The sequence below is a fragment of the Helianthus annuus genome, chromosome 7 (genome assembly GCF_002127325.2).
Source record: "Helianthus annuus cultivar XRQ/B chromosome 7, HanXRQr2.0-SUNRISE, whole genome shotgun sequence".
Classification (NCBI taxonomy): domain Eukaryota; kingdom Viridiplantae; phylum Streptophyta; class Magnoliopsida; order Asterales; family Asteraceae; genus Helianthus; species Helianthus annuus.
The window spans coordinates 119,117,704-119,140,830 of record NC_035439.2 but is presented as its reverse complement, the minus strand read 5'-3'; the positions used below and the strand labels follow the sequence as shown (position 1 = coordinate 119,140,830).

The 23,127-nt window shown below is 37.0% G+C and overlaps 2 protein-coding genes across 2 annotated transcripts; one reads left to right on the top strand and one right to left on the bottom strand.

Moving 5' to 3' along the window:
- The first annotated feature begins 9,366 nt into the window (after positions 1 to 9,366).
- Positions 9,367 to 16,202, top strand: LOC110925465 (phenylalanine ammonia-lyase-like). Its single transcript, XM_022169420.2, has 2 exons — positions 9,367 to 9,858; positions 14,300 to 16,202. Exons 1-2 carry the CDS (start codon positions 9,461 to 9,463, stop codon positions 16,047 to 16,049), a joined length of 2,148 nt encoding a protein of 715 aa, XP_022025112.1. The 5' UTR covers positions 9,367 to 9,460; the 3' UTR covers positions 16,050 to 16,202.
- A 6,070-nt stretch (positions 16,203 to 22,272) lies between these two features.
- On the bottom strand, positions 22,273 to 22,638 carry LOC110899021 (auxin-responsive protein SAUR50). Its single transcript, XM_022145884.1, has one exon. It carries the CDS (start codon positions 22,636 to 22,638, stop codon positions 22,273 to 22,275), a length of 366 nt encoding a protein of 121 aa, XP_022001576.1.
- Between the last annotated feature and the right edge of the window lie 489 nt (positions 22,639 to 23,127).

Genomic DNA, 23,127 nt, shown 5'->3' with positions numbered 1-23,127 from the left:
TCCCTGCTAACTCAAGCCACTTAGCCGAGGGTAACGTCACATTCAAAAGAGGGGCCTACCACTTTTCGCATTAATAACTTAATTAATTATCTTCCAATATTCCGACCCTTTGGGATTGTATCCTTACTGACTCAAACCACTGGGTTGAGAGTAACGTCACCTTCAAAAGAGGGGCCTACTACTATAACTAAGATAATCTCTTAAAAAGTGCAAAAGTGCGGAAATCATCAAAGGATACGTTAAAGGCGAGTCGGATCCAAGTGATTCATCTTGTCCACCTGTTTTTATTTTTATTTTTATTTCAGCATTTTTAGTTTTTATTTTTCATGTTTAAAATCTTTTCTCAAAAATTTTGGTTTAATTAGACATTGAGGATAAATTGGTACTAAAATCTCTTGTGTCCTTGGACGACCTCGGTATCTTACCAACGCTATACTACGCTCACGATGGGTGCACTTGCCCATGTGTGTGTTTAGTGTTAGTAGAATATCGTGTTTTATAAATTTAAAACTTGACTAATGTGTAAAATTGTCTTAAAATATTAATAAAAACATATTAAACCTTACACACACCAAGTTTTTGGCGTCGCTGCCTGGGACACAAGGATTTTAAGAAAGCTTAGAATCGATGGCCTAATCGTTTTTCAAAACTTTTTTAAAACTGTGCGCACATTTCTGCATTTTTCTTAAATTTTTGCATTATAGTAGTCTGAACACGGGGCCGTGCTCACTGAACACGCCCCCGTGCTGCACAAAATTAACAAAACACCCAGTTACAGAGTCTGAACACAGGGTCGTGTTCACTGAACACGCCCCCGTGCTGAACAAAACCACTCACATTTATCAAAATGCCCAGATACAGGATCTGAACACGGGCCGTGCTCATTGAACACGAGGCCGTGGTGAGCCTTTGTTTCCGTTTTTATTTTTGTTTTCTGGTCCCGAGACTCTGTTGTGGTCTGCTGAGTGATTCTTATAGATCAATACTCAGGAGATTACAACTACCACTATGAGGAGGATGATTATGAAGAAGAGTATTGTACCATTTGTGGTAATCCTCATTCGGTACAATATTGTGACCTCTTTGAACCATCCCCTTCGTACACATACTATGAGGAGCCCAGGTACGAGCCAACCACTTCATACACATATTATGAAGAGCCAAGGTATGAACCTTCTCCCTCATACTCCTATCTTGATGAACCAAGGTATGAGCCTCCATACTCATACTTTGAAGAACCAAGTTATGAGTCATCTCCTTCATATACTTACTATGAGGAGCCATGGCGTGAACAACCCACCTCATATGAGTATTATGAAGAACCAAGTTACGACCTTTATCCAACATATACTTACAATGAGGAACAATGGTATGAACCATCTACCTCATATGAGTATTATGAGGAACCAAGGATCGAACTTCCGAACTCAAGCAGTGGGGATATTTATTCCGATCGCTTTGATGAACCACCAACTATCTCTCCCGTATCCGAGAAGATAATAGAACACCTTAAAACTATCGAGCGTTATATAAAAGAAGCCCGCGCAAGGGAAGAGGAATCCTGCGCAAGGGAAGAGGTAACTTGTACTAAAGAAGTGATAGTAGAAGAGGTAAAAATGGAAGAACAAGTAAGTGAAAAACCGACACATGAACTAAACAACGAAAAAGGTGAGTCCGACAACATTCAAAAAGAGTCTAATTTTCAAGAAATTAACATCTTGTCACCTTCTTTCAAAAACCATTGTTTGGTACCTACTCATGCTAAGTTTTTAAAAGAGTTAAACACTAACACTAAAATTGACGAAGTGGTGAGCATTAAGTTAACAAGTGATCAAACTACGCTAATAAAAGATGATCCATTTGAAATTAACATTACAGCGGTTCCATGTTTCTTTCAAAATTCCATTATTAGTAATATTACAATCGATAAAGATCTTTGTGTTAATATAATGCCAAACTACATTTTCGAAAAAATAAGTATTGGTGATTTTTCTCCACTTCAAATACCCAATTTTCTATCTAATCGGAAAATAATAAAATCAATGGGAGTAGTTGAAGATGTGTTGGTCCAAACTAATCAAACGGTAGTCCCAACTAACTTCGTCATCCTCGATGACGCTCCACTTGTGTTGGGACGACCTTTTGTGAAAACCCATAAAGCTTTGATTAATCGGAAGCAAAATAACCTACCCATTCAATTAGGGGCCTATAAAAGGTATGTCGATCTTGAACAATCAATGAAATATCCAATTGGCAATGACGATCCCCTAATTGAAGATGAGCCAGAACCACCCGATAAGGTGGGTCTAGCCAAGGACCCTTATAAACGTGGCGCACCACGGAGGCATTCCGCGGAACTATCCTTAGTTTTAGATTAGTTTAACTTTTATGTTTTCTAGTTTAGTATTACTTTTCAGGAATAAATCACACTCGAAAAGGTGGATATTGCCAAAGGGACGTTAAAACCGCACCCCATGCATGAAAACATAGCCTTCCGTCAATTTTTCCATCATTTCAGCATGTGCAGCACGGGGTCGTGGCCACCCAACACGCCACCGTGTCCAGGGCTCTACAAAAAAAAAAAATCTAACAGGTAACTGACCACGACCCCGTGTCCACTGGGCACGCCCCGTGGTCAACTTTCTATAACTTTTTGTTACTAGCAGTCTGACCACGGGGCCGTGCTCAGCCCACCACACCCCGTGTTCAGCTTCTTAGTAACATAAAAACTTGTTTTTAACACCCTTTTTCACATTCAATCAACCTAAAAATTATTTTTGGGACACATTGAGGACAATGTGTAATTTAAGTGTGTGTGTGTGGGGGGGGGGGGATGCCAAAACCTTGAATTTTGCAAGTCCTAATAACAAGCCTTACACAAAACTCTATTGAAACCGCTAATCATCCCAAATTTAAAAAAAAAATTCATTTTTTACTTGTCTTGGATTAATTTGGGAATAACAAGTTCTAAAAAGGTTATATTTTTACAAATTTACAACAGATAGCGTCGTGATAAAAAGAACCAATATAAGAAAATTATGAAACGGCATGACAAATCTAATTAAAATTTGATTATATATATATTTGATCACATTATAAACCCATTCCCACAACAAGTGAGTTGTGAGCCTTTATTGAGCATACATGCATATATCTTTAAACTAAATGCTCATTTTTCGTTTCTTGTGTGAATAGCCGCTTGGTTCTTACGACTCTAGAACTTGCCACGACGATACATTCCCGGTCCTTATCAACTTGAACCCAAGTAAGTAAATGATAGAGACATTAGGACTAACCCATTTTCCTTTCAACACCATTATTTTTCATTTTCTTTATCACCTACCCAAAATACCCCTAGTTAACCCCTTTGAGCCTAAACTTTTTCATTTCTAAACCCACAAAACAAACACCCTTTACTCACCAAAAACCCTTTCTTCTCTTTAACCCTTTATTTTAGTAAAAAGCTCGGTTTTCTATTGACACTTCTTTATCAAAAAAAAAAAAAAATGAAAGTCTAGCAATAAACAAACAAGTTCCTCAAAGCAACTTTGTTTGAAAATGCTTAGTTTGAATAAAAGTCACAAAAACGAAAAGTTTTACGACGACCGACGCTTTTTACGCTTTTAGCCCTTTTTACTAACCACTAACCAAAACCACCTACATTTGGCCCAAGCCTAACCCTTTTCCCAAGTCCTCTTGATATTTACAAAGGTTTATAGTTAAAAAGGAGGAGGTTTGATTGCTTGGCAAGCATATGGTAGAAGTAAGTTCCATGTCGGTCTCGAGTGTTTCACAAAAATACATCTTCGGCCGAGTGTTGAGTGTCTCCCGTGAGGTATGTGAACTTGTATATAAATGGAATTTTAAAGAGGCATGTTATGCCCAAATAAGTAATTTCTCTTATGAAACGTTCTAAATAAATCATAACGAATAGGATTGTAAATAGTATAAAAATAAATCCCAATAAAAGATCTTGGATTCCTGACACTCAAGACAAGCCCAAAACTTCTCTTCTACCCATTCCATTTGGGTGTGTAAGCCACATAATAAAGAGTTTTGCTTGAGGACAAGCAAAGATTCAAGTGTGGGGGTATTTGATGTGTGTAAAATGCAACATATAAATTACATCAAATGAGGAATAAAACTAACCATTTTTTTAGTACTAATGTTGGAAAAATTGTGCTTTTGTCTTCTTTTTGTATTTTCACGACCAAATGAGCTTAAACAAACAAAAGGAACAAATTTGCAGCAAAAACTAACATAGATACAAATAAAAGGAATAAACGTGACATGCCCGACCCCTCGACAACATCTCCATGAGTAAAAACAAGAAACAGGAGGCTGACCAATGCCCGTGCCCACTGGACACGGGGGCATGGTCAGATGTCTACAGAAATGTACAAAGTTGTGGAAGCTTCTACGCCCACCACGGGGGCGTGCCCAGCTCAACACGGTGCGTGGTCATCGCTAAGATTTGCATAATCTTGCAAATCTTGGTAGTACAGATACGCTTCTGCACACGGGGCCTTGCCCAGCGAACACGGGTCATATCAAGTAGACAAATGCAATTAATGAAGGAAGAGAAAAGGGATGGCCACGGGGGCGAGTCCAGCGGACATGAGGCCGTGGCCGGGCTTCTGTTCAGGCTATAAATAGAGGTGCTTGGTTCACTTTAAAGGCATCCCTTGGCAAACCACCTCTCTCCCACTTTGCCACCACTCCACCACAACTACAACACCCACCTCCACCACCATCATCCATCATCCACCTTAGAGTGTGTGTAGTAGTCTCGCGATCCAAGATTGATAGTAAGAGTTCTTGTCAATCAAAGGCCATGTTTGGCTAAGTCTCTTACATCACTTGGTGAAGACAAGCATTTAATGTATTACTTTTGATTTTTAATCTTTTCACACTTTTTATTTTTTTTATTTGGTTTTGTATTAATGACTTTAATAACTAGTTTCTTATGTTGAAGGTGAAACTTCTTTATCATTTATCCGTGGTGTCTTGGCATTACTTTACTGTCTATATAAAGTAAAAGATTTACATCATTCATATCTCTAGGGTCTATATAGAGATATGTTTGCTACCTGGTCGGCGGTTAAGGGAATGGTTTAGTAAGGTTCTTATCTTGTTCAGTGTATAGATCCTGCAAGAACCTGGGTCAAACTTACTAGGACCTCCTTCAATACCCACTGGTATTGGATGGCGGGGGTGCGAATGGCTTGATCCCCTCATATGTAAATTATTATTAATACATTAAACCGGCTACTTGGGATTGTATCCCTGCTAACTCAAACCACTTAGCCGAGGGTAACGTCACCTTCAAAAGAGGGGCCTACCACTTTTCGCATTAATAACTTAATTAATTATCTTCCAATATTCCGACCCTTTGGGATTGTCTCCTTGCTGACTCAAACCACTGGGTTGAGGGTAACGTCACCTTCAAAAGAGGGGCCTACTACTATAACTAAGATAATCTCTTAAAAAGTTCAAAAGTGCGGAAATCATCAAAGGATACATTAAAGGCGAGTCGGATCCAAGTCATTCATCTTGTCTATCTGTTTTTATTTTTATTTCAGCATTTTTAGTTTTTATTTTTCATGTTTAAAATCTTTTCTCAAAAATTTTGGTTTGATTAGACGTTGAGGATAAACCGGTACTAAAAGCTCTTGTGTCCTTGGACGACCTCGGTATCTCACCAACGCTATACTACGCTCACGATGGGTGTACTTGCCCATGTGTGTGTTTAGTGTTAGTAGAATATCGTGTTTTATAAATTTAAAACTTGACTAATGTGTAAAATTGGCTTAAAATATTAATAAAAACATATTACACCTTACACACACCAGTTGGTAGGCAAGCTTATTTATATGTCTCATACAAGACCTGATATTGCATATAGTGTGCATTTTTTTAGTTAGTATATGCATAGTCCTACTATTGCACTAATTTTAATGTTATTTTACTAATTTTGTGAAAATAACGTTAAAAGCTGAGGACGGTTAATCATGCATCATGTGGTGGCGTTGATAGCTGAAAGACTAAAGGGTACATTCACTAATCGGTCTTTGTCTCGAGTGCTGAGTGTTATGTGCCTTATGTCCAAGGCTTGATGCAAAACTACTATCGAGCTGGGGGTCTCACTGGAAGCAACCTCTCTATTCCTACGGGGTAGAGGTTAGGCTGTCTACATCTTACCCTCTCAGACCCTACTTTTGCTTTGCTATTGGTGGGATTTACTGAGCATGATAATGATGATATGCACAGTCCTACTGTGGGACGTTTGGAGATTGCTTACAAACTTTTAAGATATTGGAATAAATCCCTTGGAAATGGGATTGTGATCATGAAAAGTGAATGTCTTGAATTAAAGGCATTTGCAGATTCTGATTGGGGAAAGTATGCGACAGAGTCTCGAAAACCTGTCGCTGGATTTTGTGTTTTTTTAGGAGATGCTTTAGTATCTTGGAAAAGTAAGAAGTAGAGCACCGTCTCTAGATCTTCAACAGAAGTTGAATATAGAGCTTTGTGTGTTGCTGCTTGTGAAGTTTTGTGGCTTATAAATGTGTTGAGTGAGCTTGGTATAACTGTGAAACTTCTTATGTGTTTAGCTTGTGATAGCACTGCAGCCTTATCGATTGCTTCAAATCATGTGTTTCATGATCGAACCAAACACTTTGAACTTGATCTTTTCTTCTCGAGAGAAAAGATATCCAAAGATGTTATTAAAATTGTTGGTGTACAGTCAAATGATCAAATCGCATATTTTTTTACAAGAGGTATGTTGGCTACTCAACATGCTCTTCTGTGTATACAGTTAAAGATGCAAGATTTCTTAGTCATTGATCTGAGAGGGGTATTGAAATTGATAATATCAAATTTATCTCAATGACTAACATGAAATGAGTCACACTTATGTTGTTACACATATATTATAATTTATATATGATTTTTGTATTAATGTTTAATTGATGTTTAAGGTATGTTTGCTTTTGTGTCAGGTACAATATGCATTAAGGAAGCATGGACTGGACTAAAAGACCTGTGCAAGTGGACTTGATGTTCTATTGGGCTGATGTCGTGGGCTGTTAGCTGTGTTGGAATGAAGTTGTTAGAAGACTTATGCATTGGGTTGGCTAAGGCCGGCCTTGGCCTATGCCTTTGCGTATTATACACTCGTCTAAATCTTGCATACGGAGTATTATGTATTTGACATAAAAAGGATAGAGTTGTCTAGAACTCTTATTTAGTCACAACATATCTTTCTCTCACCTCAATAGGCGACTAGAGTTTTCACTTGTTAGTCTAGAACTCTTATTTAGTCACAACATATCTTTCTCTCACCTCAATAGGCGACTAGAGTTTTCACTTGTTAGTTTACACAGATTCATCTTGCATCTGTGTGTTTGTTAGTGAGTAAACCTGTTCTTTGTAGTTAGATTATCGTGTTGATAAATCTTGTGAGGTATTGAGATTTCCTTATTGATTGTAATCATTATTCTGTAAACATTCAGATCTTGTTTAGGGTTTTCAATAATACTTGATTTGGGTATTTTGTGTTTTTCTTGTCACAAGAGGGGGCTAACTGCTAAAAGAGCCGACACTATTTTAATTTTTTTAGTGCATACTAAATTTCAGCTCCATTAGTCGACTTTGCGTCTTTTTACAAAGATGTTGGAAAAAGTTGAACCTTTAACCTTCGACTTTTAACTCCAATAACTTTACAAAAGTTGGTGTACATTTTATTTAATTTCTTAGGTCAAACTACCTTTTAACTCCAATAACTTTACAAAAGTTGATGTACATTTTATTTAATTTCTTGGGTCAAACTACCTTTTTAGTGATTATTATTATTATTATTATTATTATTATTATTATTATTATTATTATTATTATTATAACTTTACAAAAGTTAGTGTACATTTTATTTAATTTCTTGGGTCAAACTACCTTTTTAGTGATTATTATTATTATTATTATTATTATTATTATTATTATTATTATTATTATTATTATTATTATTATTATTATTATTATTATTATTTTGCATCATCACTTGTACCCCATGTTTGGGGACTTTTTCAAAAAAAAAAAAAAAAATTGATTTTTCACTTTTAACCTTAAAGTTTTCTCTTTTACATTTTAACACATTTGAAATTTTTACTTTTAACTCAAACTTTTTCATCTTTTATAATTTAACACAACACTTTATTATTTATAACTTTCGTCCCCCATACCTTTTATCTTTCGCACGTTTTTCGTTTTACGTTTCGTTCTAAATTTTGCGAGTTAACATGTCGTAGCGTGCATTTGAGGTTCAACGTTTTTGCTCTATTTTTTCCCCTTTGAAAATTTCCCTGCAACGGGTGGGTCCTAGATCGACTAAGTTATTATTTTGTACGTTTTACGTTTCTGGTTAATTTCTTTGCATTAAGACACTGTAACGGGTGTGCATGGTTCAACAATTTTAGTCTCTTTTTCGTTCAGTGTAATTTTTACCATGTTATCTATTTTATTTTTACGATGTTGAGAGTCAATGTCGTTGTGGCATTGGTGCTACTTGGCACGGTTTTACGAACGTTTTTAACCTATTAATTTTTTTACTAATATTTTGTTTCGGTTTACCCCTATACTTCCTTTACTTAAAAACTATTTTTTATGTGCATATTTTATGTACGGGTATGTATAAATATGATTTGTTCTATATTCCGATGTAAACTTTTTTTATAGACGAGTCAGGTCAAATATAACATGTTTTCGTTTAAAGAACCCATTTTTACGTGCATATTTTATGTACGTTTTGGTATAAATTGAAGTTGTTCTACGTTTCGAAGTAATTTTTTTTGGGAAATGATTCAGGTCAAAAATAACATGTTTTCGTGTTTATTTTATGTATGTTTCGTAAAGTTTTTTTTCGAACCAAGTGGAGTCAAATTATGGTTTCTTTTTCTCCTTTTTTTCCGAAATCTCTAATTAATCCCTTTCGATTACATGTGCATATTTTCTTTAATACCCGTTACATTTTCTATGTATGAGTTGGGTCACATATAATACGTTATGATTGTTCGATATGAAGTCCATTTACTTTACGTTTGATCCAATCACAATGCTTATACAGGTTACACTGAGTTCAACTGGATACGTCGAAATGTGTGTTTTCATATGGTTAATGCATCATATAACGTTTGGACTAATCCATTCAATGTTTACGATGTACTCGCGCCGCAACGCAGACGGGTCTTAACCCTAGTTATTATTATTACACAAGAGAAAAATGCAAAAGCCATACCTACCAAAAACATGCACCAAAATTAAACTAAACCGAAAATACATCTATATAAGCCACATCCCCCCAACCTCGGCAAGCATCCCTCCTCGTTCTCTCTCTCTCTCCACAACAAACAAACACACAAAAAAAAAAGCGTTGGGTGTTTAATTTCATACTCTTGAAATTAAAATGGGGAGTTTAACCGTAGAAATGGTGCATTCAAACGGTGTTGGAACCAACTTATGCGTAAACGGTGATCCATTAAACTGGGGTGCGGCTGCGGAGGCGTTAACGGGGAGCCACCTTGATGAGGTTAAACGGATGGTGTCCGAGTTCCGCAACCCGGTGGTGAGAATTGGGGGAGAGACACTGACAGTCTCCCAGGTTGCGGGGATCGCGGCCTGCGAGAGCTCCAGCGTGAAAGTGGAGCTCTCAGAGGCCGCGAGGGCCGGGGTAAAGGCGAGTAGTGATTGGGTTATGGAGAGCATGAATAAAGGGACTGATAGTTATGGTGTTACTACTGGGTTTGGAGCCACGTCTCATAGGAGGACTAAGCAAGGTGGTGCACTTCAAAAAGAACTTATCAGGTGATTATTTTTATTATTAGTGAATTATACAAATGTTTTTCAGGATTTTTTTGGTGTTAATACATTTATGATTTTCTCATCTAGTAAATATTTTGGCCTAACTTACTAGATGGTATGAAATAATGTATCAAGTTTTAACGCTTTTTAGACTTTTTTTAACGACGAATATTACAATGACACTGCTTTTAAATTACACCAAATTATACCTAATCTACCGTATGTTAGCCAAATTTGAAATGACGTAAAGCTTTACATTGGATGGAAATTACAGTATTAGTACTTTTTTTAACAATGTACTTTGTAATTAAATTATAAAAAATATTAAAGGAAACTTAATAAAGTGTTGTATGTTTACTATTTAATTAATTGCACTGAAAGTATTATATATTTCTTAAACGTTTCAATTCAATCGTAAAACAAAAATGGAACATTTTTTTATTACTAAACTAAAGCACATTAAAGTGTTGTCAGGTTGTGAAGATATAATCGACAATATTTACTAATTAATTATAAACATTTGTATTTTACCATAATAAACAAAGTACATACTACTTGTAGTTTGCCAAACTTTCTTGGTTAAATCACTAGAGTTCGATTTACTAAAAAATATTTGTGAAAAAGATTTTGTGATAAATATAAAGTTTCTGAGCAAATTATATTTCACAAACAATCTAAAAATGTTTTACACAGAAACTCACTCAATCCAATTTTATTATATATTGAAACTTTTAAACCTGTATATTTATCAACTTATTTAAAAAATCATTACTTTTAAACCTGTATATTTATAAACTTATTTAAGAAAATAATTTTTATTACAGTTTAAACGGGTTAATATTTGATGAGGTGATCTCTATATTATTTAGAATAACTAACGCGAGTAACTTTTCTTATATTATGTATATAACATTTACAGAATTTGGATTATAGTAAATTATGTTTGATGTTAAGATTACATAAAATCTCAAAACTTTTTTATTAAGTAAAATTATACAAAATTGAATACATAAACTTCACATAATTAATTTAATAAATGAGTTGTTACTTCTGTAGGTATTAAGTAAATGAGTTGTTACTTCTATAGGTATTAAACAAGTTTTCGTTTAACAACTTTTCTGGACAAACAAACAAAAATAAAATTTTAATAAATGAGTTGTTACTTCTATAGGTATTAAACAAGTTTTCGTTTAGCGAATTTTCAAGACAAACAAACAAAAATATAACCCATAAAAATCTAATAGTAACTATTTTTTTTTAACGATAAATTTGGATCATTTATTAACTATTGAAGTATTATCGTACTAACAGCAGAATCATTCAATCATATCCATCTTAAGTAATGAAAAAAAATATTTATACACTAATTTATAAGAAACCTAATAAATTTAAGAAAACCCATAATCGAATTCAGAAGCTAATGAAAAAAAAAAGAAAAATCTAAAGTAATGAAAAAGAAATATCATACATTTGTTGTTGAGACGTGTCAAAGGTGAGAGATTAGTGTTTTGCCACCTACCACGAGGAAAGATGAGTGGCGTTGAACGGTGGCTCACATGATCTCATTAATAACGGTAGATCGGATCCCTATGAGACGAGTTCAGATCTGGACCCATATGACAACCATATTCAAACAACAGTAACTACAGTGCACCTAACACCTAAAAATAGAATCAACTATGAGTTCCTTAGCATGTTACCAAAAAAAGAAAAAAAAAAGGATCATGCTAATCACACACGGCCAAAATTATTTTCACACCCCAAAGCGTCCCGCTATGGCCAAAGAGGGGCGCTTTGGTGTAAAGTCAACAGACAAGGTCTGAACCGGTCAGACCTTGTCTGTTGCTTTACATCAAAGCGCCCCGCTTTGGCCTAAGCTGGGCGCTTTGGTTTTTTTTTTTTTTTTTTTTTTTTTTTTTTTTTTTTTTTTTACATTTTGGGGCAAAGCGCCCCTCTTAGGTCAAAGCGCAGCGCCTAAGGTCTTTTTTTAATTTTTTAAAATTGTTTTTAATTCACAAACGCGTCGATAATAGCCTAAATTTTACGCTTTTTCCATTATACATCATTTTTTAATATATATGGACTATACTGCAAGTTCCGAATCAAATCGGTTACGTGTGATGTCGTATTCCATTATATCGTATCATTTTGATTTGAAAGCACAAGTACTCCTATGAGTAGTTTTATGTGTATCAGCCGCCTACCGTACATGTATATGACGTATTTTTTCATTAATTGTAGTATTATGATGTATATTGTCATTTTGGGTCGTACAAGTGCGTATTGAATCTGATTGGGTCGTGTGGGTGACATTCGGTTTTTAACGTGATGTAACACATATATTGAACAAACACAAACGTACTTTAGGATTGTAAAAGAATTAACGTCAATATTATTAAACACATTTAACTTTTCGTTCAGTAGTGGAGAGTATGTATTTCGTATAGAAATTTTTGGGTATATACGTTTCCGACCCCCTAGTTTTATAGAAATTTTAGGTACGGTGACTTCCGTCCCCCAGTTAGAAATCTCAAGCTTCGCCACTAAAAGCACTTAACCATTATATAAACTAGAAGATTTCACTAAATAATGTTGGGATCTAATACATTAAAAAGGTAGAGTAGCTTCAGCCGTCGAAAAAAGTCGACTTGTCAGACAAAATTTCTTTTAGTGTCATTCATGGACCCTCACCTCTACTATCTAGCTATCATCTTACTATATTAGTCAAATATAGCTAGCAGTTATATTTCAAACATATTAATTTTTCGTGTCGGCATTATAGATGAATTTTGTTTTTCAAAAAATGTTAACAAGAACTCATTTAAGCTCCGTCGGTAGTGGGGTCCATGCCATCTTTAACCAATCACACCTTTTTTTTAAAAAAAAGTTTACCACTTCACCAAGTGTCTAACCATTGCCAACCCTTTTCAACATAGGGTCTGTTTGGTATGTGGTAATGGAATGAATGAGGGAATGGAATGAACGAGGTAATGGAATGGACAATGGAATGAAATGGATCATTCCATTCCATTGTGATGTTTGGTTACTTATACGTGAATAGAATGATGTTTGGTTACGTATAATAAAATGAATCATTACTTTGTACAATTTGATAGACAAAAAAAGACAAGGAATAGAAATTGTTTCTTTTTATTCCATCAGAATGATCCATTCCATTCCATCATCTATTCCTTCATACCAAACGCTACCATAGTTTAAACACTTATGACTGAATGACGTGGCACACTCTCATTGGTTAATTTTGAAGTTTACCACTTTCAAGTGTCTAACCACTCCCTACACCCTAATGTATACTATATTTCATTGTGGCAAGTGGCATTGTGGAGCCCACAAGAACTGCTAAATGTATACTATAGCACGGATGAGACTAGTCAAAGAGTTGGAAAGGGTTGTACATGACAGTGAGATGCCTCAACAAATTAAATATTGAGATGAGACTTCACCTTTAGATATATGTGCACAAACAAATTAAATATTGTAAAATTTGGACCAAAAATGTAAAATTTGAACTTAAACGTAGACCAGTCACCAGTCAAAAATACGCCCAAAATGTAAAAAAAAAAAAAAAAAAAAAAAAAAAAAAACCCAAAGCGCCCAGCTTAGGCCAAAGCGGGGCGTTTTGAAAAAAAAAAAAAAACCAAAGCGCCCAGCTTAGGCCAAAGCGGGGCGCTTTGATTTAAAGTCAACAAACAAGGACTGAACCTGTCAGACCTTGTCTGTTGACTTTACACCAAAGCGCCCCACTTTGGCCATAGCGGAGCGCTTTGGGGTGTTTAAATAGACCAAGAGCGTGTGCGAATAGACCAGACCAAAAAAAAACCAAGAAGTTACTTATTGTAATTTGCCGTTCAAAAAAAAAAAAAACAAGTTACTTATTCTAGTTATGGACATTTACATATTGACACCCCATAAAAGAGAATTTTAATGTTAATGGTTGCATCTAAAAGATCACCACTTGCATACTATACACAGGGGCGTAGCTTAGTTGATACCCGAGGGTGCATCCGCTCCCCAATGTTTCGGTTAAAAGTGTAAAATTTCCGATTTTTCTTCCTAAATTTTTAAAATTATAAAGGATCGCCTTCCAATTATTTTGCCTGAATACTTATATAATATATAAATTAGGTCCCATGACTTTCCGCCCCTCCGAAACTTTTGGTCAAGCTCCGCAACTGACTAGACATTAGACATCACTTTTGTTTAATACGGACTATAGAAGAAAATGGACATACATGCCCTATAATATAGAGAAAATGATGCATCATACGACCGTACGAGCCCTTATGTATTATACAGCTTGTATGATTTTATATGGTATCGCCTAACTATATTGATCGTATGATGTCTCATACATGACCACTAGCAAAGTCATATGATCGGTATAGAACAATATACTAAAATGAACTTCTTATGTTTTTGGCAGATTCTTGAACGCCGGAATATTTGGCAATGGCACGGAATCATGCCATACTCTTCCACATACGGCAACAAGAGCCGCCATGCTCGTAAGGATCAATACCCTCCTCCAGGGTTACTCCGGAATCCGCTTCGAGATCTTGGAAGCCATTACAAAGTTCCTCAACGCGGATGTCACCCCGTGTTTGCCCCTCCGTGGCACCATCACCGCGTCTGGTGACCTCGTTCCGCTTTCCTACATTGCGGGACTTCTCACCGGCCGACCCAACTCAAAAGCGGTTGGCCCCAATGGAGAGATACTCAATGCCGAAAAGGCGTTTAATGTAGCCGGTGTAGACGGTGGGTTTTTCGAGCTACAGCCGAAAGAAGGTCTAGCACTTGTTAATGGTACCGCAGTGGGATCCGGGATGGCCTCCATGGTTCTTTTTGATGCCAATGTACTTGCATTGTTATCCGAAGTGTTGTCCGCGATTTTCGCAGAGGTTATGCAAGGAAAGCCGGAGTTTACAGACCACCTAACGCACAAACTGAAGCACCACCCGGGCCAAATAGAGGCTGCCGCGATCATGGAATACATTTTAGATGGAAGTGATTATGTTAAGGCTGCACAGAAGGTTCATGAAATGGACCCTTTGCAGAAACCGAAACAAGACCGATACGCTCTAAGGACATCGCCTCAATGGCTCGGCCCGCAGATTGAAGTCATCCGTTCATCGACTAAAATGATTGAAAGAGAGATCAACTCGGTGAACGACAACCCGTTGATCGATGTTTCTCGGAACAAGGCGTTGCATGGTGGTAACTTCCAAGGAACCCCAATCGGGGTTTCCATGGATAACACACGATTGGCAATCGCTGCGATTGGAAAACTCATGTTCGCCCAATTCTCCGAGCTTGTAAATGACTTTTACAATAACGGGTTACCTTCAAATCTTACTGGCGGACGTAACCCGAGCTTGGATTATGGTTTTAAAGGTGCGGAAATCGCAATGGCATCTTATTGTTCGGAGCTCCAGTTTCTTGCAAACCCGGTCACTAACCATGTACAAAGTGCGGAACAACACAACCAGGATGTTAACTCTTTGGGTTTGATTTCTTCGCGTAAAACCGCCGAAGCTGTAGAGATATTAAAACTCATGTCATCTACATACCTGGTGGCGCTTTGCCAAGCCATCGACCTCCGACACTTGGAGGAGAACTTGAAAGCCACCGTGAAGAACACCGTGGACCATGTAGCCAAAAAGGTCCTAACAATGGGCGTCAACGGTGAGCTCCACCCGTCGAGATTCTGTGAGAAGGACTTGCTTCGAGTAGTAGACAGGGAGTATGTGTTTGCATACGTTGACGACCCTTGCAGCAGCACCTACCCTTTGATGCAAAAGCTTCGACAAGTCCTTGTCGAGCACGCCTTAAACAACGGAGAGAAAGAGAAGGATGCAGGCACTTCCATCTTCCAAAAGATCGAGGTTTTCGAAGAGGAACTAAAAGATATTTTGCCAAAAGAAGTGGAGAATGTAAGAAGCGGTTTCGACAACGGTAGCTTGGCAATCCCTAACAGGATCAAGGCGTGTCGGTCATACCCGCTGTACCGATTTGTCAGGGAAGAACTGGGAGCTGGGTATTTGACTGGCGAGAATGTTATATCGCCTGGTGAGGAGTTTGACAAGGTGTTTACCGCGATATGCAAAGGACGAGTGATCGATCCGTTGTTGGAATGTCTTAAAGGATGGAGTGGTGCTCCTCTTCCAATTTGTTAGTTGTATTTTAGATGTTGTTTTGTTAAATCTTTCTTAATATTGTATCATTGTACCTGTTTCTTTAACAGTTATGAACAGCTGGAAAACCCTGGTCAAACAAGATATGTTGTTATTTGTTTTAGATGAAAGACCGCTGAAAGAGTTCAAAAGTTACATGAGTATTTAGTGGATTAGGATCAAATACAAAGGATTCTAATTGTAAGAAGTGTAAGAAGGATTTATAGAGTAACAAGTGCAAGTGTCCAATAACCTAAAAAAACCATTACACAAAAAAAACCCACTACAAAAAAAAAAAAAAAAAAACCTTAAACATCCACCACCACCAAAAACCTAACCCCCCCCCACACACACACATCACCCACCCTAAAAAAAAAATATATATATTATTATTATTTTATTTTATTTTTTTTTTTTGCCGAGGGGGTGGGGGTTTAGGTTTTTGGGTGGGGGTGGGGGGTGTGGGGGGTGGGTGTGGGTGTTTAGTTTTTTTTAGATTTTTTTTTTAGGATTTTGGGGGGTGGGGGGGGGGTTAGGTTTTTTTAGGTTTTGGGGGGGGGGGGGGGTGGGGTGGGGGTTTAGGTTTTTTGGGGGTTTTTTGTGAGGTATAGTTTTTTTTTTGTTTTTTTTTTTTTTTTGCAGCGGGGGCGGGGGGGGGGGGGGGGTTAGGTTTTTGGGTGGTGGTGGGGGGGGGGGGGGTGGGGGTGGGTGTTTAGGTTTTTGGTGGTGATGTAGTGGGTTTAGTTTTAGGTTATTAGACACTTGTCACTCTATAAATCCTTCTTACACTTCTTACAATTAGAAGAATTTGTAGAATAACTTGACCCAGTATTTAGTAGTTGTAAAAGGTGGTTATTGTTTCATGTGGGTTGGTATACCTATATTTAGGTTCAGGTTTGTTAGCCCATTAAGTTTCGTTAACAGTACTGTCTCTTAAGTTGAGTGTAAGAACCTTGTGAAACTCCCAACCTGGTAAGAAGCTTATATATGATGTTCATTCAACATGGAAATGGTTTTGTAAAATCATATGCTAGTTGGTCCTTTGTTGATATATACATATTCTAACAATTTATTTTTTAAGTTGATCATGTACATAGCTAGTGACAGTCTACCTTAATATGTTCTGTAATCACAGAAAGTAACCTAAAGAGCAGGGGCGGACCCACATTGGTGCCACCGGGGTCCCCGGACCCCAATCTTTTAAAAAAAATAGTAGATTCGGTACATTAAATTGTATATGGACCCCATAAATACAATTAGGTGGACACCATAGATATAAAAAGAAAGTTGTTGTAGTGGTAAATCTCCCTCTTTTCCACCAAGAGGTCATGGGTTCAATCCTTGATAAGCCCATTTTTCTTATTTTTTTAAAAAATCTAGTTCAAACCTCACTTTAACTCGACCCGAATGAGGACCGACCCGAAAATGGACCCCATTGAAATAAAATCCTGGGTCCGCCACTGCTAAAGAGCCAAGGTCTTTCATGTGAAACTCAGAGTTGACTGATCTTTTTAGTTATTTGAGAGAATTTTATCAGTGCTATTATTGTAACATGTCATCTACATTAACTAGCTAAAACAAGTGTGAAGTGGGTATAGCCTTGTTTGATAGGATGAGAGTAATATGCTTTAGACTGACTATACAAAGATTTTCTGAGCATGCTCATCAAACTAAGATTTTGTTTTAGACCATACAAAGATTTTCCGCTCGAACAACAAACTTGAATGACGATAGATTTTCCGAGTATATGTGCACACCAAACTTTGATATTATTTTAGACCATACAAAGATTTTCCGAGCAGCACATCAAACTTAGATTTGTTTTAGACCATAACAAAGATTTTCCGCTAGCACACCAAACTTGAATTTTTTTTGTCGATACAAAGATTTTCCTGTTGCCCAAAATGATCTTTGATCTCTAGATCGCAAATGATAAACTAACTTGAATATAACATGAATCTGAATACAATGAGTGTAATTGAATTTGAATGTGAATGAATGTAATGAACGAATTCTACAAATGAAATCTATCCCTATTTATAGTTTCTAAAAGGTGCGAACGAATAGACGTGTCTCTTCATGAACGGGTGCGTCTCTTAAATATGTGGATGTGATATAAACATGAAGAGGGGCGTCCCTTGATTCCAAAAGTCGCGTCCCTTGTCTTTCCCTTGTGGCTGCCGATCGCGAATGGGTGTCTCCCAAGGGGTTTCACAACCCTTGGGGTGGTGGTTGACAAGTTCTGTTTTGGTTCAAGTTTCAATTACAAGTTCGGTTATGGTTAGTTTCGATTCTGCATATTTCAGTTTGTTTAGTATTCAATTATTATCATGAAGACAACATGGTGTGAAGCATGTTACGATTTCGTTTATGATTGTCAACACACACGTTCTCGTGCCCGCTCACAATGGTCCTGGGAACCCGTAAGTTTCGATACCAACATTGGTATCAGAGCCGGAAGGTTCTGTGAAGGCGGAGAACGTGGATGAGGGCAACGGAAGTTGTTTGAGGGGAGATAAGGGTAAATCGGTGGAAACCGGTTTCGTTGATGTCGCAAGAAGTGGTGGAAAGAGCGGCCGGGCAGCGGAAGGGTCGGTTATAAGTACGCGCAAGGGAAGCCATCCACACGTTCTTGGAAATCACCCACGAAGAAATTTTCCAAGAAAACAATTCCCAAGGGTTTCGTGAAGAAGTCCGGTTTCAAGGGTAATGCAAAAGTTGGAAGACCAAGGAAAGCGGGGATCCGTTGTTTCAAGTGTCATCAATTTGGTCATATCGCGTCAGTTTGCCCGCTGAAAGAGATTATTTAGTTAACGACACTTGCGATGGGGATTGGGATTCAATGTGGGTGGTAGAACCAAGTTACAAAACGCACATGACCGGAAACAAGAAAGTGTTTAAGTGTTTTAAAAGGCACTTCGGGTTGGTTACAAATGGAAATAGGAAAGATTTCTCGTATGTGCACGGGATCGGTGAAGTAAAAATCCCGGTGGATGGAAAGTACAAGACGATTTCTTGTGTTAGTTATGTGCCTAGCCTCGATAAGAATGTTTTGAGTCTAGAACAATTACTATACCAAGGAATCAAGATGCACACATTCGGTGATACGTGTGTTTTGAAAAAGATGTTTTGTGGAAAAGCAAAGGGTTATGATTTCTTCGAAGATAAGTCGGAAGTTGATCTCGAACAAGAGTATCTCGATAAGTTTTACGAAAATCTCGACGTTGATAACGGTCATAAGGTTGAAAAGGAAAAATTACGTGAAACAATCGAAGATTACTACGAGAAAGAATTCAAGAAGGAGAAGAAAAAGAAGGCATACGATGAAGGTTCGTCGGGGACGAACAAGAAAGCAGTTGTGTATTCGAAGAAGATGAAAGCGGGTTTCATGGTTTATTATGAGGGTTTAAAGGATAACCCGTCCGAATCGAAAGAGGCGTTACGAGAAAGGGCGGTGATACTTTCACAATCCGAAGATGATGTCGTCGAAGATGATATCATAATCGAAAGTTGCCTAGAAACGATTGATCTTATTACACTTCACGAGGAGTTAGCGAACCATCCTAAGTTCTATGACGCCACGTTTGAAAGATATAATCATTTGGTTTATACCGTGTTTTCTCGGTATCATTAAGGAGCGTGTTATGCCTCCTACTCTACTCGATGGACATGATGTTAGTTTGATCTTATTACACCACATTTTGAAAGGTGACGGTGATTCAAGAAGGTAATGGAAAATGATACGTGGGATGAAATAGCATTCAAATGCGGTTATGATCCGGATGATGCACAAGTGGTCAAGATTGCTTATATCTACTACTTGGAATTAGTGGAATGGTATTTCGATTTCATGATGCGCAAGAAAGAAAAGATTGCAAGTGATGCAGCTAAGGAAGCAAGCAAGGTGATCGAAGAAAAGAGCAACGGTTGGATTGAAGACGACTCAAGTGATGATGATTTGGTGATCGTGGTCGAGGTCGCCAACAACAACAACAACAAGTGATCAAGTTTGAAGAATTCGGATGTTCTCGCTTAGGGTGGTGATTGAAGACGATAACCAAGTCCATCCGAATCCAAGTTATGGGCCGCAAGTTATGTTATGTTTTTATTGTTTTCTTATTGGGTCGAACAATGTGTTTAGTTATTATTTTCTGATTTGGGCCGTAGGCCATCTAGTTGATATGGGTCGAATGTTTAGAGTCCATAAGGTTAATGTTTAGTTTGGGCTTGTTGGGTGCGAGTATGATATAACCGTACAAACGGTTATCAGGGAATCGACACATCTCCTGTGATCGACACATCCCTTCATACGCAACCCTTCATCATGTATAAATAGGGTTCCAAACATCAAAGTTGTATGTACTGGAAGTTTGTATTTATCAAGTTCTGTTTGGTTTAAGTTTCAATTACAAGTTCGGTTACGGTTAGTTTCAATTCTGCATATTTCAGTTTGTTTAGTATTCAATTATTATCATGAAGACAACATGGTGTGAAGTATGTTACGATTTCGTTTAATTGTCAACACACACGTTCTCGTGCCCGCTCACAATGGTCCTGGGAACCCATAAGTTTCGATACCAATATTTCCGAGCATATATGCACACCCAAAACTTAAATTTGTTTTAGGCAATACAAAGATTTTCTGAGCATGCACACCAAATTTGAATTTCTAACTGATTCGGTGTGAGGTTGAATATGCACCTTAATGTCAGCCTTCATATGTACATTTTCAAGCAAATCACCATGAAGAAACTGATGATCATCAGTACGTCATGCAAAAACTACATAACCTATATAACTTAATCGGTGATAACAATGTTTAATAGGCTATTAGACATAGCTTATCTTCATCATATCACTGAACTAGAGCAGGATCCATGTATTTACAGGCTTATCATCCGCTCTTTAACTAAACTAACTAGGATGTAATGAACGCCATCGGTTGGCGTACTAAAAACCATATGTCGAATCAACACGGAAATCAATCACACCAAAACAAATACAAATCACATGCATATGGTTGATACCCACCCATTCAAATGCTTTACCAATACTATCATGCAAGTAGGGTTGCAACCTCTTAACAAATATGTTTGACATAAATATTTGTCTCGTTACATAGACATAATATATATTGTTCGATTGACTAACTTTTGACACAATTTATTAGTATAAATTCTCAGTTGTTTCTCTAACTTAGCTGGCTATGGTTGAATTAGTCATTGAGTGGCATACAATAACCCTTCCAAAATTAACACAAACACTGAATATATACGAACACATAGGCCACAATTCGATAAAACATTAATTGTGGAATACAAATACTACATTTCAAAGTTAAAACAAAAAAAATAACCAAACCGTAACCCAGGTGGTGATCACAAGAAAAGAGTTACTGAGCCGTAAATACCAAAGATATTGCCGTTATCACTCCAAATCATAGAATTAAACAAACATAGTAATTAAAATTAACCCTTTGCCGTTAACTAGAGGTGCACAAAATAACCGGTTAATAACCGCTTGAAGAATAACCGGTTAGTGATTATTTTTAATCGTAGGTTAGTAACTGGTTATAGATATTTAGTATATTAACCGGTTAACTGAAAAAAAAACCCGAAAAATTCAAAAAAAAGGAAAAAAAAAGGTTATTAACCGAAAATAACCGGGTAAAGTAATTAACCAGACCAGTTAAAAAAGTAACCAGTTAAACTTAACTACGTCATTTTAAGCTCGTTCTATATATAACCTACAAAATAGAAAAACCAATAATAATAAAAGTAGTATATTTAGTAGTTGTATTGACGCATTAATTGAGTAGTAAACATGAAATAAAATGTATGCTGCTTGGAAAAAGGATCTCCAATTATTACCATGCACACATTTTTCCTGAGCAAAGTAGCCATCAATATACTGTAGCAACCGTCTTCTATCTAATATGATTCGGTCTCAGCAAGTGAGATATTTAATTTCATAATTAGAACTACTTTTGTTTTAGAAAGAAGATAACATCTATCTGCTCATTTATTTGTTTATATATGATAATTTGAGAACATAATTAGTGTTAGGATGAAATAAATATCTGCATGATCAGTCTCAAATATTGTTCAAAAGGCAGTTCATAAACAATATGCATCTTTGGTAACTAGCAACACCAAATGATAAAAGATTCAAATTAAGACTTTTTATACACCAAATTAAATAATCTAGCACGAACAAACAACAAGACTCAATAACACAAGATGCTTCGATCGGTTGGGGTCGTGGCACACCCAACTACATCAAGAAAAACCTCCTCATCACATGGTATATAGAATCTAGAATCAGAATTGAACTCATATTCATCCAACAATGCATTGAATAAAGGATGTTTTAGTAACTTCACCTTGATCACAAACCTCCTATAGTTTTCACCTACATACACCGCCAAGTGACCCTTTGGGACGTCGCTTGGAATACTAACTTCCTTCTCTCCTTGACGCGCGAACGATGAGGCCCATCTCAATGCCCATTGCCAGCACTTGTCACACTCAACAGATGAAGTGTTATTCTTTTTTCTACACCTCTTTAGTACCCATGCCTTCAAATTCATCATCTTTACATATATATACACTTATTTATCAATTCCCTGAGAGTGAGATTGTATTGATGTTAGGAAGCTATAGAGTGTGCTACTGGTTGACTGCTTTTTTCTTTAAGTGGTGTCAAGTTCAATTTGGTGTGATGGGGTTTGTACTTTGTATTATATTTATAAATGCGTTGATACGAAGCTGTACGAACATGCAAGGAATTCAAATGATTAATAGAGTCTCCATTTAACAAGTATTTTTTAAATATCTTTGAACCATATGAAAGTCCCATTATTAGGCCGGAGGGTGTGGAGGACGCCACCTCTGCCATCTCATCTCCGATAGCGTCATAGGGGGGCCATCGCCCATACCCCGCCGTTTAACAAGGGGTGCCAATGAAGAGGCTTCACCATGGTCACGAGGAAAAAGGTGAGTTGCAGGTGGGGCCCATATTATTTCATCCAATTAATTTTGTTTAATAGGGGGTATTATCCCACACCCTGCAAGTTAAGAGA